This window comes from Aptenodytes forsteri, unplaced genomic scaffold, assembly GCF_000699145.1.
Source record: "Aptenodytes forsteri isolate BGI_AS27 unplaced genomic scaffold, ASM69914v1 Scaffold2, whole genome shotgun sequence".
NCBI classification, from domain to species: Eukaryota; Metazoa; Chordata; class Aves; order Sphenisciformes; family Spheniscidae; genus Aptenodytes; species Aptenodytes forsteri.
Window position 1 is genome coordinate 15,188,901 of NW_008795695.1, and position 19,294 is coordinate 15,208,194.

At 35.4% G+C, this 19,294-nt stretch overlaps 1 protein-coding gene across 2 annotated transcripts in view; it reads left to right on the plus strand.

Annotated features, from left to right (window-relative positions):
• The first annotated feature begins 2,980 nt into the window (after window positions 1–2,980).
• Window positions 2,981–19,294, plus strand: part of CASK (calcium/calmodulin dependent serine protein kinase) — a 138,089-nt gene continuing 121,775 nt past the window's right edge. For both annotated transcript variants that reach the window (XM_009283032.2, XM_009283033.2), the window contains exons 1-3: window positions 2,981–3,065; window positions 12,545–12,622; window positions 13,884–13,956. In XM_009283032.2, coding sequence (XP_009281307.1) covers window positions 2,989–3,065; window positions 12,545–12,622; window positions 13,884–13,956 — 228 coding nt within the window. In that variant the 5' untranslated portion in view covers window positions 2,981–2,988. The remainder of the gene's footprint in view (window positions 3,066–12,544; window positions 12,623–13,883; window positions 13,957–19,294) is intronic.

Sequence of the window (19,294 nt, forward strand, 5' to 3'; positions counted from 1 at the left end):
ACGACATGGCTAAAATACTGAGCAGAGGTTTAGAAAACTTAACAGGAGGTAGCAAATAGTTCATATGGTGTTACATTCGGAATGATAAGTTACAGATAGTACGGTGGCTCACAAGATAATAATGGGATTTTTCTTAGGAAATCTTTAGTCACCTGCTTGCAGCCAAACATCTGCTTGGTTTTATGTTGTATTCAGAACTGGAACAGTATCTGTAGGCACTTGGCATTTTAATTACCTCTTGAGGAACATGTGGAGATAAAATTTAATTCAGTCTGGTAAAAGCATCTGATAAAGGATTGAGTGGATGATGATGTCATTTTTTTAAGTGAAAACAATGAAATATATGTGCCATCTCTGCCTTTTCTCCTCCCTCCTCTTTCTTTTTTACTGGTCTTAAACATGACATATTTTGACATTTGGGTCACAGTCCAAATGGACTTAAGAATCCGTCATCTCTTTTCTGCCCTGTGGCTTTGTAGAATCAATGTGGTATGTACTTGTCTGTCTCTTTATACCTAGTTTTCTTCTTCCTTAATAGGTCTACTGTTAAACAAGTCCCTGCTGTTTTTAAAATAGGACTTTGTTCTGCTCTTAGCCCCAAGACCCCTTAGTCATACAAAACCTTGTTCTGTGACTTCTGTTCATTTGTTTTCCTGTTTGGAGATTTTATTTTCCACTTTCTGTTTCTCCTTCCTCTGCTGCTGATGCTCAGCCTGTGAGCAATTGTTTCACTCGTGCAATATTACACAAAGGAACAAGGTAAATGGCAGCATATATTTTCTTCCTCACAGTTCTACTTCCCTTCAAAATATAAATAAAGCCCACAAGAAATTAATAAAGTAAGCAGCCAAAATAAACTATTTTGAACACAATTTTTACCCATAAATAAAGCAGAACTTTTCTGTAGTTTCCTATTGGATTTTCACTTTGCTTTCCATCTAAAATAGGTATCAGATACCATGGTAAAGTGTGGTGGCATTAAAGTAGTTATACAGTAAGAGACAAAACAAAAGCACCGTATTTTCTGGAGATCACAGTTATTCACAGAATCACATAGTTTTCTATTCTCTTATGCTATCCGCCGGTATGCTTACCTGTGATCCTATTTGGGAAAGACTGGATATGTACTTCAGTGAAAGACAAGGAGAACCTCACTGCCTAGAAAAGAAGTGTCGAATCAATGCCTACGTGTGATGGAAGGGAACGTTACAATATGGTTTTAGTAGTTCCTCTGCATGAAAGTGGTGTAAAAACTGATATGAGAGTATTTTCAACAGTGAAAGACATACTGCTCTTTTCTTACTTGATAGAAACTCTGTATAAAGGACAAATTTTACATTAATTTCTTTATCTAAATTTCTTCTGCATCAGTGAGAGACGATTATTTGCTTCTTTTTGCTGCTCTGCACTTCCTAAGATGACATTGCATAGTGGTTTCTAAGGGGTTGCTCTGCTCATTTTGCTTTTAGATTATATTTGCAAGGATGTGAGGGAGGAAGCGCATAATATGAAGGTTCTAATAAGAAAATTTGCACCTTGTGAATCTGAAAATTTTTCTTGGATTAAAATTCAGTCATTTCCAAATTCTGAGCATTTCTTCTGAATTCATAGATGACTGAAAGACCAAAAGTCTAGCATAAATCTGAGTAACCTGTTAAATGCTTCACATGAAAGAATGTTCATCTCGCTGCTTGTATTTTTGAATGTTATTGATTCATGTTAGAAATGTAATAGGGCACATATGAAAATAGCGCATTTTAAATTTCTTTCTAGTGTAGCACAACAATATGGTAAGCATTCTCAAAATAAGAAACTGTATTTATAGTTTCCCCATAAATACATATGTAGGTCATTCTTGAACAATGAACAATTATATGGAAAGAGAATAGAAAAGTAAAATGTGTAGTTCAGAATACAGATGGATATTTTCCTCTCTTCTCAAACTATCATCAAAGTTATTCATTCAGGATTTTGCTATTTTTCTAGAATACTAGTGGTACATTAAAAGAAAAAAAAAGTTTAAGGATGATTAAATAACAAAAATACCAAATAGTTTCAACAAAGAAGAAAGAAAATTAATTCAGTGCCGTTTGTTTTTTGCAATTCTATACTAGCAGAAGGATTGATTTGTGATCAGAAAAAGTAAAAGTGTTGTTTGGTTAAAATCAAAATCTCTCAAGCTTTGAGAGATGTCACAGTGGTTTCTGCTCTTTTTTTATTCATGACTGTTTCTGCTTTTCTCCCTCTTCTCTAGAACAGAGATGCAAGCTAATATATGCTGGTTAAAATTTATGCCAGTGTCACTTCATATATTGTGATTTTTATTTTTTTTAAAATCACTATTAACGAAGGAAACTGCAAGAAATTTAAACATAAGAAAAAAAGCTTTACTTATACTGGTATCTGATCACCCTCATAGGTTTCCTAGACAGATTGTAGAGTCTCCATTCTTGGAGATGTTCAAAACCCAACTGGACACGGTCCTGGGCAACCTGCTCTAGTTGACCTTGCTTTGAGCAGAAGGATCAGACTAGAGACCTCCAGGTTTTAATAGTTCCGTACTGTGGTGAAAGAGCCTGGCTTCTGTATTTGGAGATAATTTTGCAGTGATCTTGGTGTAGTCTGCATATGTGCATTAAAGGAACTTATTACCATACAGTTCTTCAGATTATGACGAAGGACATATTTTATTAATAAGTCAAATCAAGAAAGCCTATTAAGTTTTGTGTGTTTATATTTTGAGATCAATGTGAGTTTTTTAACTTAATTTCACACTTAAACTCTGAAGGAGAATAACTAAATATCATCTCATCAGTGTTCTTTATAAAGATTAAATAATTTATTAGAAATTTCAGATGTGTACATGTTTCCAAACATTGTGTTCTAATTGTTTTCAATTTTTTTTTTTATTCAACTGCTTGATTATATAGCTAATACACTACCTTATTATCTTCCGCAGATCTGAAGAGGGAAGCCAGTATTTGTCATATGCTGAAGCACCCCCATATTGTTGAACTATTGGAGACATACAGCTCAGATGGAATGCTTTATATGGTCTTTGAGTTGTAAGTTTCTCTCTTTGATTTTACCTTTCTTTGTTGTCATTTGCTAAATAAAGTCCTAAAAGTATGTCTGCTTCCACTTGCTTGTTTTGTAGCTCAGAAGTCTTGAGTGCTGTGAAAAAATTTATTTCTGGCAAGTACAGGTTGTCCCAAATAAAAAAAAGTTACCGCACCGGCTAAGTGGCTAATATCAGGCTGATTCTTTATAGCATGCTTTCTAAAGGCAGACATGCTGTTCATTGATGGCTGCTGTGTCCCTAATAGGGTACCTGAGAACGAGTTGAAAATCTGCTGATAGTCATCATCTTTGGGTAGCCAATGGTATTATATTCCAGTTGTGAAGTTTTGTTTGTTTTTTTCTAGACTATTGTTTCTTTTGCGCTGCTTCTCCTTTACTAGATAAGAAAGTAAAGCTTATTGGAGTCTTCAGGTATTCTTGTAAATCGATATACCTGTTCACTTCATACAAAAAGAGGCATTTGTCTAAAAGATATGTTTTGGAAGCTTAAATGTAAGAGTTTAGTTACCATTGTCATGTGGAAGGATGAACAAAACATGACTTTTCAGCAGTGTACAGGTATTTTTAATCAACAACGAGAAACAAAACGGGGGGCAGCCCCTAAATCTCCACATTCCTTCTTTGAGGGAAAATTATTAGTCCTTCTTGAGTTAGGTTTTAGCTAACTGGGAAGGACAAAAACAAACATGCAGAATACTAATTGTGCATCTTCTGTGTTCAATCTTCCTTCTCTTCTCTGTACCTACCAGCTCTTTTTTTTATGTTCCCCATATATGCATTCCTAGCGTGTCTGGGCATATGTGTTTATACCTCTTTAATTTCTCTGATCTTCCTGCATTATGTTTTCTAGTGCATTTAGCCTGCTTACATTGGAGAAAGCCACATCATGCCAGTGTGTTAGGTAGAATTGGCATGTCCACTAGAGCCAATATTTGACTTGAGATATGCACTTAAAAAAGAATTCTCACATGTTAGTTTTACCATTGAGGTAGAGAAAAAGTTAGGTGGTAACAGAAAAAAAAATGATGTAAAGCTGAAAATTGTTGCTTGAAAGTCTTCTGCTTTTTTTTTTCTAGGTAAGTTTATAAACTTATGATTGTGTGAAATAATTCTGTTATGCTTTCCTTTCTGTAAGTTTTGATTCAATACTGACTTTGTTTTTTATTTTGTAAATCCCAAAGCGTGGACCAAGGGGCTTTAATTATTGTATTATGAAATAATTATGTACACCTTGGGGAGACATAATGTGATAATTAACAAGATTTTGAAATGGAAAAAAGGTTTTGCTTCTATTTTTACCATGCCAGTAGCTCAGAAATATGAGACAAAAGCAGTAATTATTTTTTTAATGACAAGCCTATTACTTTTTATGTATACAAACATAAATGATAAGTCTGAACAATTAGGATTACTACACAAATACTGTACCTGACTTCAGGCCACGTGAAAGAAGGAAATATGAGGCTAAATTATTTGAAGGATAATAATTCTTTACCATCTCCTATGTCCTTGTCTCCCTTGTACACTACAAGACATCACTCTTTTGTAACAGTGATAGAAAATGAGACAGTAGGAACACCTGTGCTCAAAACGTAGCAGGGAATGGAAGAGTTGTGGGCACAATGTGTTATGCTGGAGGGGATGCTTTGGTAAAGTGATTTAACAGAAGACTGGTGTTTGCTGCATTGTCTGAGTTGGATTGGATTAGTGACATACTATATAATTGTGACCATAATAAGAAACCTGTAATGAGTAGAAAAGCATCTATATATTTGTAGGTAATTTATTTTCCCTCGTACTGCTTTCTGTTCGTTATGCTATTATTATAACAAACTTAACTGCTTTGCAACAAAGTTCTGTCTACAGTGATAAAATATATTTTATTAGGGTCTGGTTATTCTGTGGTGACAGAAAAGGGGAAGACAACACAGATCTGCAGAGGAGATACAAGCCCAGCTGGTGATGGGCTGTTTGTGGACCGGCAGATGCTTTGCATGAAAATTAATTCAGGTCCAGCACATGAAATGCACGCAATAACCAAACCTAAAACTTTGTGCCATCAGTTGCACATAAATGACACATAGGTCCATTACTGTTTCATAAGCTCTGAGCTACATGGAGCAGCTGCTAAAATGACCCTGAATATCTTGCCAAATCTATTGTTATGAAAAAGTACAAGTTAAATAAGCAAATGCGGCATATATCTATAACACAAGATTGTACCACTCAGGAAAAAATATGATCTGTGCCCAATTTTGAAAACTTGTTACAATAAACATTAAAAAAATCAAGTCACAATTCACAGAAGCACTGATGAACATGAACAGTAGCAGTGAAGTTAAACACCAAAAAATTAGCTGTGTTTTTAACCACTGTTTATACACAAATTCGAGCATTCTTTAGAATGGGGTCATCATGTCACGTTATCAGTAGGTTGCCGTTAGCGATTAGGTACTGCTGTAATAAACTGCACAGAAGCAGGTGGCCGTAATAGATGAAGTGCATGGGTAGAGTAAGAAGCAGACCCTGTCCCAGAAAGTCTTATTCTTAAAGTAAAATTATTATTTTAAAAGTATTTAGAAGTTATTACATCATAAATGAGAGAGTATGTGCCTGTGCCAAGTGATTTCCCCACACACACACCCCAGCTGCTCCCCAGAAGGGTAATGGACTCTCCGCTGATGGAAGAGATCCACTGGAGGCTCTAGAGAGACCTTGCATCTGAGATAAGGCCAGCTCTAGTCTTTATCATACAGTCGCAATTTTCTTTCCCATTCTGTGGTGTTATTTGCTGACAGCTGTATATCAAGTGATTCATCATTACTCGAGTTAACTGTGACCTTTTACCTAATACAAGCATGTAGTCAATAGAAGTACATCAAACAGTTATATTTTACAGTGTCAAAACAGATGAAAGCAATCCCTTTTTTTAAGTCTGTGCCTTGCAAAGAACAACATAATATGCAAAACTCTCCTGCTATTTAAAAATTCCATTTATGAAATGGGGTGCAATCTGATTCCTTTCATATTTGTTCAATAATGTGCTATTCTAGACAGTGCTGTCCCTGTCACATGATGTTTGCTTGGTAGTTTATGCATGGGAGGGGGGAGGAACACTGGTTTTACATAGAATGCTATTTTCTGTTTGGTATGTAACTATCACTATTGCTTTTATATTCTATTGCTTATTACATTTTTTTTTCTAATGACCATTGGTCTTTATCAATGAGAATACTTTGAGAAGGGTCAGCTACTTGCAATATTTCTAAAATAAAGCAAATATTCCATTTGAAGTGTCTGAAAACCACGTTTTAGAGTTAGAGTACGTTAGATGCAGTTTATCCTCAGTATAATCAAAGTATGTGGACTGAGAGTACTTACCTTTCATGCTGAAGAGCTCAGATACATAAGTAGTGAGTGAATTGCAGATACCTTAATATCTGGTCATTTGCAGAATATTGTCTCACCACTATACATAGGTGGGTTTGCTTTTCTTAGTGCATTCTAAGAGAGATTTATCTCTTGGGACATTAGAAGAACTGATCTTATTTAGATTTACCAGTTAGGCTGTATATATATATGTATGTATATAGTTATATACATATAACTTTGCCATTTAACCTAGCTAACGTGTAAAAATGCTTTAGTTTTAAAATCTCAAATTCATAAAAGCAGTACTTTAAAATGGTTGCAGTTACTTAGGTTTACGTTAACCATAAGCTGATGAGCATTTAAATGACAGTACATTCAATCATGCGGCTTTGTTGAAGTGTTAAGGAAAAAAAGAGGGGAAAAAATGAATGCTATCTATTTATTCTGCTTTGTTACAATACTGTGAAATAGCACAGCTTCTTAGTTTATGGAGTGAATTTTTTTTTTTTTCATTATTTTACTTAATCATGTTAGGTTTCCAGTTATGGTTTTATATTTAAATGCAGTCTCACCTGTAGTCCTTCATCTTTTATATTACTTTACTGTACTTTTGTTCTTTCATACTTGCATAATGCATTATCTAGGATAAAAATAAGTCTTAAATGTTAACTTTGGAAAGTAAAATCAAAAGAAACTAGAATCTGTATTTTTCACACCAAAACAGGTTGCTGTGATTACAGAAAGAAAACAGTGTCAGATGCTTCTAGGTTTAACATTTGGGCCAGACTTTCAAAATACCCAACAAAAGGAAAAACTTTCAAATTCATTTTGAAAAGCTTACAGTACACTTAGAGAAGTCATTAAATTAGAGATTCTCTCTGTCCTAACTTCAGATGTTTAAAAATTATACTCTAAATCTGAGGCATCTCTGTACGTGCTGTAAGAAAACAGTGTCAGATGCTTCTAGGTTTAACATTTGGGCCAGACTTTCAAAATACCCAACAAAAGGAAAAACTTTCAAATTCATTTTGAAAAGCTTACAGTACACTTAGAGAAGTCATTAAATTAGAGATTCTCTCTGTCCTAACTTCAGATGTTTAAAAATTATACTCTAAATCTGAGGCATCTCTGTACGTGCTGTTTTTTCCTGTGGACTGAAAGGGAACCTAAAGTGACTAACTCTAATTTTAAATGCTTTAAGGCAATGAAATTCCACCAAGTATTAAATATTCTGATATCAAACTCTTTGACACAAAGGCAGATTTTTTTTTACTTGATAAAACTCATGTTTACATTGTGTTTGTATTGGGGATTTTTTTGTTCTTTTTTCAATGTGTTATGCATATTCTGTACATCGTAGCCTCGTTACTTGTGGACGCAAAGTTGATGCAGTTACCTGGTGCTGGGTATGCTGTTTCTCTTTTGTCCCCGACAGCCTGTGAACTGTTGACTGATTACAGTCAAAGGAAGTGATAGAGAATTTAAAGCTAACTTATGTTTGAGGAAAGAGATGTCAGGTTTTCATGTTACATTTGCTTAATATTTGTTGATTTCATGCATTTGATATTCAGGAATTAATAGGAAACCAGACTTCGTTAGTTTTAATGCTTAAAGAGCAATCTTTGACGGTTTCCTGTTGACAAGGCCAGACTTAGAAATCAGGATTTTTATCTTGGATGAAATTTTGGACCTTTTATAATAAGTAGCAAAATTTGGCAGAGCAACTGAGAGTTCAGAGCATCGAGACATTGATGCATTGAAATTTTGGCATCGAAACTTTAATTATCACAGGCTAATAAGTTGCACTGTTTTAGCAAAGCTTCAGAAGACCCACCTTTAAGCAAAATTGACTGGTAGAAGTCAATGTAAAATGTTAATGCATATACTTGTATTTTCAAGAGTTTGTATAAATATTAATTAATTCACACAGCATTGCTATAAAGTGAGTATTTTTGTACGGCCTCATGATACTCTCTGACATATGGAGGTTTTAACATTAAATTGGAGTATGGATTAAAGATTTCAGGTTAGGTACAGGACTACTTTTATATTACCACCAAAACCAGTGCTTTTTAAGGATGCATATGTTCTTTCTTTAGTGCTATTTAATAATCAGGTTGGACCATCACTATGAAAACACTAGTAGAAAACTGTTTCCAAGCATACCTATTTAGAATGACTTACTCCTCCTAACATCATCTTCTGCACTATGATTTAGGAATTAAGTATTACTCAGTGAAGGTTGTCCATTGTTTGTGACTAAATGGAATGACTCAGTTTATGAAAAGCACTAAAATTCATCTCTTGGCTGCTAGCAAAGTTGTAAAAACGTCTCAATCTAAAGTACTGAAAAGCCTCTAAACAGGTGCTGAGAAGGTAAACTCAGGAACATCATTTAATTATCTGGAATGAGCTAAACCCTGGAATATATAAGAAGTAAGAGTTTCTGTACTTTTTGGTCTTAGTTTTCAGAGGTTACTTCATAGGGCTTCAAAAAAAGTTCAATACTGTATTTTTTAAGTTAATTTATGGCAGTTTATTTGTAGTAAGGGAAGATGGCAAGTATATAAAAACTGTCCAACTGAAGGAAAAAATGCCATTGTGCACAGACCTTTAACATACATGGTACAAGACTCAGTAAACTCAGTTACGAGCAGTGTGCCAAGTCTTTCTTCTTTTTTTTTTTTTTAAATAATAATTCAATTCCCTAAAGCAGTGCTTCTCAAACTTTCTGATTCTTCATCAATAAATTAAGTTGTAGGCCACATCTTATTAGGTCATCTGCAAATTCAAAGCTATCATACCCCAGTATTAAAATGTAGATCTCTTCTGAAGTATACTGTCTATTCTTCAGAGTGACTATTAGCCTCAGAACATATTTCTGCATTGAATATGACTCAGGAGTAAACTTTGTGGGCAGATTGCAATTTATCATCAGCTTTGTGTGGAATAGTAGAAAGATTTTCGAGGTGCACAGTCATCTGCAAATTCAAAGCTATCATACCCCAGTATTAAAATGTAGATCTCTTCTGAAGTATACTGTCTATTCTTCAGAGTGACTATTAGCCTCAGAACATATTTCTGCATTGAATATGACTCAGGAGTAAACTTTGTGGGCAGATTGCAATTTATCATCAGCTTTGTGTGGAATAGTAGAAAGATTTTCGAGGTGCACAGTAGCACTGATCAGAGCTATGCAAAGAAACATTTATCCAAAGGGATGTGATCCAGGCACAGTTCTGCTAAAAATATGGAAAAATCAATAGTAGAATATGGGAAATTGAGGGACATAGTTCATATTGATACCCAAAACAATTCAGATGTGGTGGTGGTGTCTGTTAACTCCCTCTTCAGAGTTGCTTTAGCTGGCACTTTCAGTCTAAATACTATAAAGTGTCCCAGTCAGTTTATGTAGCTTCCATGAGTGCCCTCCACTGGTATCAGGTGATTCTCGCTCAGATTATGAGTGTGCTGTAATTTTACCAACTTTTTTTGCATCATCCACTTATGTCTTCAGCATGTATATATCTCTGTGTGTTTATTTTAGTGGATTTTAACTTATCTTAATTTTTTTATTTTTATGGTTTTCACATGCCTAGTGCTGATAGCCCTTACAAACCCTTGAGACTTCCTGAACTTTCATTTCATCGGTATCTCAAAACTTTAATGCTCTTGCATCACATAAGCCTTTCAGTTTCTGCAAAGTCATCTTTTAAGTGGTTGTGATATTGCTGAGTTTTTAGTCTGTTAGTCCACTGAATTTTCTGGGGTTTCTTATAACTGAGGCAGACTCTTGCTTTTGCAGCCTCAGCTAGATAAAAGTCTAATGAGATTTTCAGATAAAATTCAACATCAGGCTGATACAAGCCCTATTTATACATAAAGAAAAATCTACTCTTAAAATAAAATTTTTGCCTTGAAAAAGTAGTCAGTTGGAGATTAAAATATACCTGCTGCATATTTGTGCTTTTGAGATCAACAGAGTTCATCTTAATGGAATAAAACTTTCAAACATCACTGCTCACAGTCTGTAGCCGTTTTTAATATCATCATAATTTAAACTAATTGAAAAATATTTGCAAAAAAATTCAAGCCGCCACTTACTGGTACAAAATTTAAATGAAAAATGCTGGTGTGTATAAGTGGGAGGTAGAAATACATGTTAAAGACCATTCTGATTATAAATACCTTGTTTAATGGAAAAGTTGTGTAAAGGAATGACACTCGTGGCTCAGCGTCTCAGCAACTATTGATACTGTTAAAAATCTTGAGTGCCTCTGGATCTTTATTCATCTGTAGTTTATAACAAGTCAGAGTGAAATTAGTCTTCTAAAGGGTTCTGCTGTTTCATGAGAACACCACCTCATAATTTTTGGTAGTTAATCATACATTTTGTATGTTCTACAGTGCTTGGTGTTGCTCAGGTTTCAGTTTTGTTTCCCATCTAGCTGAAATAAATTGTTGGGAGGATGCATTGAAAGGGAGATTGACCTGAGGGTTTTTTTTCCAGTGAGCTAGCTAAATCCAGATTTGCGCTGTTCTCATAGAACCTGACCCCGTTGCCACTATACAGTACTATGTATAGTGCAGCACAGTATATCCTCTGTCTGAGTGATATTTAGCTATGTATACAGACTAGCTGTATGAAATTGAGCAAGACAGAAAAACTGCTGGGGAAAAAACCTGCAGAGGAATATATTGATGCAGTGATGAGCAGTCATGGTTTGGTAATATGGGTTTCCGATTTGTGGGGCTTGTTAAATCCGAAGATGTACCAGGTGCTGAAATAACTGGCCAGGAAATTTTCTTCCACCTACTTAGATGAATGTGCATTTCTTTTGGTCACCATTCTCTCTTGTAGTTCTCAGTGCTCTATCCACGTGACAGTGTATTCTGCATGGGGATACCTTTTGGATTTATTTGGGAATTAAAGCTCCTGCATATTGCTTGTGACTCCCTAAGAAGCTGTTTTGCATTGCAGGTGTGTAACAAAGCAAAAGTGATTGTATGCTGACATTCTGGATAGCTTACCAAAATGGCCCTGATAATGTTGGCTTTCTAGATACCTTGCAAATTCTGCTTTTTTTCCCCCCTTGAGTCTTTGGTGGAGAGGTAAAAGAAAAGGTGTGAAGGCTGAAAATGACATGCTACAATCGATATTTCTGCAAGTGCCTTGTTAAGCATGAATTATAATACATGATTTTTATTGTTCCTGTTAACTCTTGTTACTCTCTCCTTGCCCCATCAAGCAATGAACATTTTTAGATACAAATCTGCCTTAGGTTACTTACAGGAGAAAGAAAAGGAGGGCAGTTATGCCACACCAAGCTGTTTTGGTTTTAGAGAAACGGTAGTCTAATTTTAGCCTAAGGACTATTAATATATGTATATCTAAAAGTGTTATACTACTCATTGTGGGAAGTTAGGTTATCAGAAAGACTACAGACAATTAGGGAGAAAAGGAATAAAGTATCAAGTATCAGAGCTAGTGATACAGTATGTGTGCTGTCGCTGTTTTCAGGTGCCTTCGGTGAGGCTGAGAGGTGTAAAATATCTTCTTGGCTCCGTAATTATCCTTATGAGAATGCTAACTGGAAAGGCTATACCACATTTATAGAGTATTTTTTAAAGTCTTCATTTAAAATTCAGTTTGAGTAGGATTTTTGTATAAAAAAGTCTTTATTATAGAGTTGCGCTTGTAATGCTTTTAAGAACACAGAATGTAATATCATGCATTAATTATTAACTTGGAGAGCTTTCTTGTACAGGGCATTGACTTTCTGCTGTCTTGCACACCTTGTTCAATGAGCAGTTTAAGCAATAGAAGAAATGTTTGGTTTTGCTAATGTTTTGAGAGAACTGTTATATGACCTGAGGGGCATGAAACGGTTAACCTGTGGCTAAGCCATATTCTATTAGATTACCTATTAAATGCTGTTTTAGTTAGTAATGCATTGTACATGTATCCAGAGTATTTTATGTAAATTTGTATAAGTCGACTAAATAGATTTTTTTTTTGGGGGGGGGAGCATTTTTATGTAATTGATTGTAGTTATCTGTCTTAAGCATTTTTCCCTCTTTTTACCTGTAGTATGGATGGAGCAGATCTGTGTTTTGAAATTGTGAAGAGAGCAGATGCTGGATTTGTGTACAGCGAGGCTGTAGCCAGGTATGTATTATAATTTTAGTTAATCCCACAGGTTAAATGGGAAAGAATGGAATATACTGTTGTACAATCTGGTAGCTAAAAGTTGGAATAGTAGAAATAATCCTGTTTCTACAGTCTGAATGTTTATTACAATAATTCGCATAATAAAAGTAGAATTTTGGAGCATTTTATCATTTACTTAATGACATACTTAATTCTCTTTCTTTACCTTTTATGGATCTCTCACACAATGGCATCAGGTGACTTGCCTGACAGGTGTGAGTTTTATTGGTCTTGTTAGATGGAGTCGTCTTTTTTTTTTTCTTTCTTCTTTTTTATATATCACTTTATTTATGGTCACTTCAACTTTTCACTTATGAGGTAAACTAAAATCAAAGAGTCTATATAATTGCAGAAGGACAACAAAACCCAACATCCTAGTGGCATGATAATTGAGCTTAAAGCCCATGAGATTCTTTGTTTGCTTTTCTTGACGCTGCAGATTTTTTAGCATCATAGAAGCCAGGTTGGAAGAGACATCAAGAGGTCTCTGCTTCAACCTCCTGCTCAAGGCAGGGTCAACATTGCGTTTGGATCATGTTACTCAAGGCTTTGTCCAGTGGGGTCTAGAAAACCTCCAAAGATGGAGATTCCACGTCCTCCCTGGGCAACTTGATCCAGTGCCTAATTACGTTCCTAGGGAAAAACGTTTCCCTATAACCAGCTGGAACCTCCAGAGGACAAGGATTGCCTCCCTTAGCCCACTAGTAATGTTCTGCCTGATGCAGCACAGGATGCTGTGGGCTTTCTTGGCTTTTTAGTATGGTCAGTAATCTGTTACGGCATCCTTTGGACACAGGGGAGAAAGAAGTTAGTCTTCAATCTGCATCAAGTAAGCCAAGACCTTGGTTCTATCCCTTTCTAGATAAATCGGGCACTGATACTCACTTGTTTCCTTTCTGTGTTTTGTTATAAAAAAACCTGAAGGGTCCTGACTTCCTTGTCATATGAAGCAGAATTATTGAATATTTGAAACCTTTACAAAGTGGAAAATGCAGATTTTTCTTTCTAATTTTCCTTGGCTTCAATCAGAACAATCCTCAAACTTTAGGTTTTATTATTTATTACTATAAACACAAACTCCATTCTACTGAACTCTGTATATTTAAGGTTAAGTTGGTTGATTAGTTTTATATAGTTTGACTCTTAAAACTTAGTTTGTTGTATGTGTATAGTAATTTTTCCTGCAGGTTTGTCATGTGTGATGTCTTTGTTCTTTCAGTCATTACATGAGACAGATATTGGAAGCTCTACGTTACTGTCATGATAATAATATAATTCACAGGGATGTGAAGGTAAGGGGGTTTAATTCTTTTTTTTCTTCACAATAATACAAACTACTGAATTTTGATTTCTGGAATTTAGAGGAAAGGGGAAGCTGTAGAAAAGGAAGCTGTATTTGCTGAGTGTGTGTTTACTCTTACTGTGTCATGTAAGATTAAAGCCCATCTCTAATTCCATCAATATAGAACATTTAGGAGGTCTTTATTCACAGATTACATATGCATTTGATTGCAGCTTACCTTGAAACTCAGTTTAATTTTTAGTTTTTGAATATTCAGATGAAATCTGCTTGCATTTTTTTTCATGTTAGGAAAATGTGTATATAAATTAATTGCATAAATTAAACCGGAGTTGGTAGATTAATGGCATCGTTTTGACAGCATAATGACAGTCTTCATCCAAACTAAGATTTCAGAGAGATGCACATACATAAATGCTACAATATTGGTAGTAGTATCTACTTTTTGCAAGCAGTCGTAAACATTTATTATTGTGAAAACTTCTCTAATACAAACAAGTTTGGGAGGAGAAATACAGTGTTTAAGAACAGTCAAGCTACATGCTCTTTCTGATCTGATGAAATTTGATGGATATTTATGGAACTAGTTTATCCCAAAGTACTGTAATGTAAGTAATTGGGAGTTTTAATAGTAGTATCTACTTTTTGCAAGCAGTCGTAAACATTTATTATTGTGAAAACTTCTCTAATACAAACAAGTTTGGGAGGAGAAATACAGTGTTTAAGAACAGTGTATGTACATGCTCTTTCTGATCTGATGAAATTTGATGGATATTTATGGAACTAGTTTATCCCAAAGTACTGTAATGTAAGTAATTGGGAGTTTTAACCTAAGTGGGTTTGACTCTCTTCAATTTGAGCATACGTATTCTTTGTTAATGTCATTGTCTAAGATAGTTATTCCCACTTCGTCTTCTCTAAGAGTTTGCTTTTATCCAAAGTGAGTCAAGCACTATAGGACTTAATGAAAATTCTAACGAGCTCTGATAGTGCAGTTTGAGAAGTGAATCTTGGGGTTTAGTGAATAGAGAAGATTGAGAGAGGGTAAGCTGTGCTTCAAACTCCTACAGGTGATCTGTGAAGGAAGAGAGTACGGACACTGAACTGATGATTTTCATTTAAGGAGTCATTTGGTCTTGCATACGCAGGCATTGCAGACCTTTCCCAATCTCTTTCTCCTTTCCTTCTAAAATCAAGAAAATTATTCCATGTAATAGGCTTTTTTTTAAGTTTGGTATTTTAAAAGTAGTTTCTTACAGCAAATTCTAAAGATGGCCTGGTAAAATGTCTCATCTTGTTCTGTCTTGACAGTTCTAGATTCTTTTAATTGTTCATTTTTGGTACCACATGAGAATTTCAGAATTAATATCATCTTTATGTTACTGTGTCTTCCTGAAAGCTGCATCTGTTTTTGTGGGACCATGTTATTGAATGAAAACAAATTTCCGTTTCAAGGGCCTCTGAGGGACGCTCATTTTACTGAGTGTAAAATGGGGATTTATTTTGCAGCTTATCCAGTCTGAAAACTTTAAAATCACCATTTTTATTAAATACCATCCTTAGAAATAAACCTGTTCAATTACATGAGTGAGTAAGAATTTTTAATGTATCAGTCTAAAGTAGTGTAAACCAACGGACAGTTTGGCAACAGCAGTGCAGAAATATAACTATAGGGTTTGGGTGTAGAACATATTAAGCTAACTGCAATATCCCAGCTCTAGATGTCACTGTAGACATTGTTTTGAAAGGAAGTAGACTAAGTGACCAATTTCCGAATTATCTGAATGGATTAAAGTGGATTAACAAAAATCTGTAAAGTTGATACAGTCATACTACATTTTTTCCCTCTTAAGCTTTCTGTGAATGTTATTTTGAACTGCAGAATGCTTGATCATCATCTGATGCACAGGAAAATTTGCACCTTACAGTCCCTGTAAGAATTAGGTGTCTTCTAGCCACTTTTTGTGCTCCCTTAGCTCTCAACTGATTAGGAAGAGTTAGACAGGAATACTTCAGTTTGCTGTAGTCTGGTGCCAGAAACTTCACTTGGCTTGTGTAAGTGACAAGTTCTACCAAAGCTTCTGGAGCACTATGACTGCAGCCTATGGTAAACTCCTGTATGCTCAGATTCACCTCCAATGACAGATACAAAACATGAAAACTTTCACAAGATGGCCTGTAGTTGTCTTAATTTCCTTCACTGCTCTGTGAGACCAGACGTTTCTTGAGCCTCTGTACATCATTTGACCCCCTTCAACATTGCTTAAAGGCTTTATAATCAGTGACAATTGCACTTTTGCTTCACCTTCAATTAATGTGATCCAGCATTCATTCATTGCTTGGAAGTTGGATTGTGTAATAAGGAAAGTAGAAAATGCTAATGCAGGAAGGTGGAAAACTCAAGACAGCTATGCATCAGAAATGTGAATGTCAAGAACTTTTTCCCTTACCACAACATTTATTCCTATTCTGCCAACCTAGTGATATAGGACTCAGCCATTCCTTTTATTCTTTCAGAACCTTGCTGTGTCAGAAATACCCAGAAGATGGCTACCAAAAGTAGCAACATTGAAATGGGGTCTTTTCCAATATAGAATGTTATTACACAGTAGTTTGTATACAGAATTATCTTTATGGAAGAGAACAAAAAAAGGGAGTAATGTGGGTCTGAAATGAGATGCTTGTCTTTTTCCATAAAACCCTTGCTAGAGTTTGAGTACCATTTGTCACTGAAGTCAGCCACTTTCTCTTGAGCTGTCAGTATTAGACAATAATGAAAGTATTTTGTGAATATAGTCATTAAAAAGTTATGAGTGGGAGAGGACCTTTAAAACAGGACAAAGAAATAGGAGAAAAATGGCTTATCTCTTTCTTCCAAACGTCTACTTCACTATATTCTGTCCTGCAAAATAGTGTTTTCTCTTACTTCACCTTCAGGAATAAGAAAGTAACAAATTGGGTTAACTCTGCACTGAAGTGGTTTTTCTCTTAATATAAATACAACTGAAGATAGTTCTCTTGTATACGACAACACATTTATTACAGGCAATAATTCATGCCTCGAGATTTAATGGAACTAAAAACAAGTAACCAAAATGTGCTCTATAGCTGTAATCTTTCTTCAAGAAAGAGAAAAATTAATAGTATGCCTCTGCAACTCTTAACTGTGAAGGATACCACTGATCATTGAACTTCCTTAGGTTCTGTGCTATAGAATTATTTTAATAATTATGATTTTAACAGCTGAAAGTGGTGGTTTTGTTATAAATAGGTGAACTTGAATATTTCCAGTCCCTATGGAAGTTAATGTGGTGTAGAGTACCTAAAGCAGCGTTGTGCATTTAGCGCAGTCACATTTGGTCAGCATTCAATATTTTGAGTTGTTACATTCTCAGTGTGTGGGAAAAGTTGCTTTATCTTGTCTTGACAGTTTCACTGAGTTACCTGCTAGTAAGAGGATAGACTAACATTGATCTTGGTAGAAGACTTTTGTGCTGGTTACTGAAAGTAGAATGTGATTTAGCTCAAGAAATAGACTGTTTAAGCATTGTGTAAGTTACGAAGCAGGACAGTGTTCTATAAAAAGTGCATTTCTTCAGTGTTTATTGCAGATTTTTTCACCTGTTCACTTTTGCAATAACTTCAATGGAATGTTTTTTTATCAGTAAAACATCAAAAGGTTTTACAATCTTCAGTTAGCCTATATTGTGATGCTTATGTAGCATTTTATGTAGTTGCCAAAATCTTGTTATAAAAATACCTTTTAATATAATTGATACAAGAGTAATTTAATCACATCAAGAGCTTTAATTGCTGGGGTTTTAGCCTTAGTTCGCTCCAAATTCTCCAACTTTGTTCTGTGATTTCCATCTAGTTTTCTTGTATGTGTTTCTGTGATCAGTAAAATGTTTGGTGTGCAACTGGAGTCAGGGCAAGCTTGTTGCCTAAAGGTAGACAGCCAAAATTTTTATTACAGGTTTATCTCAGTAGGTATGAATGCTTGTTTCCAACGTGTGGTCATCTAAATAGGTAGAACTGCTAAAGCAAAAGTATACGGATTCTGCCTTCTCTGCTGTAAGATTCAGTTCAGTATTTCCGTGACTGGAAGTAAAACCACGTTGTCCAGAAAGTAGGACTAAGCATTATGCACTATGTTGTGTGTCATATACAAATCTCAGTTGGTCCAGGTGACTTGAGACTTGATCTGTGAATAGACTTCCATGTTGATTTATGTGCTGTACAGAACTTAATTAACCATACAAATTCTGAGAGCGCACTCACCACTTCTGTCTTTCATTGCCTAAACTACTTGTAGTTAGGCACTTCAGATTTTGCCAGTAGAGTTCAAGACTCTTATACTTCTGCTTTTACGTATATATAGAAAATGAGTAAGGCTTGTTCATAGCTGTTTATGTATATTTATGTAAGTGTGTATTCAACTACATAAAAAATAACCGGAATAGAAACTGTTCTTTAAGACCATCTTCTCTTTCCAGTCTTTGAATATCCAAAACAAGAAATCTGTTGCATGTTACTTTCCTTCTACACTTTTCATTTTGGCATGGAACCTCTTTTATGCTTTCTGGGGGCAGTCAGTAATAACTGGTGCTTTTTATGTATTTTCTAGAAGTTATTAGATCCTTGAGATCCAGTAGTAACTGCTTTGTGAGGACTTCATTACATATTAAATTGTTAAAAGGTTATTAAGGCTGCAAAATCAATAGCAGAGGTAGAATTAAGGTGTCCTATCTGGCCATGTTTTTCTGAGGAGCACTTCCTCTTTCAATGCGGAAGTTAAGAGGCTCCAACAATAAAGCTTTCAGTATTTTTTCCTCAATGGTTCTTCAGGCGGTACTTCCCCCCAACCCCTTGTTTATGTCCACTCCTGTATATATGCTTCCTATCTGAGTCCCCATTTCTTCTTTTGTCCTGCCCTTTTCCTAGTGTACTGTTAGCTGGCTGCTGGGTGTTCAGAAGCAGTTTTGCTGAGAAGTATATTTATGCTGCTTGGCCTACTTAGAGCTCAACATCTACATGCTTTCTGATCAGGAAGTTTATATATTATTATATATTATTTATATAAGCCTACAGAGAATGGAAGCAAGGACAGGTAGCCTGGGAGGAATACAGAGAAATTGTCCGAGCAGCCAGGGATCAGGTTAGGAAAGCTAAAGCCCTGATAGAATTAAATCTGGCCAGGGACATCAAGGGCAACAAGAAAAGATTCTATAGGTACGTCAGGGATAAAAGGAAGATGAAGGAAAATGTGGGCCCTCTCCAGAATGAAATGGGAGGCCTGGTTACCTGGGACACGGAGAAGGTGGAGGTAC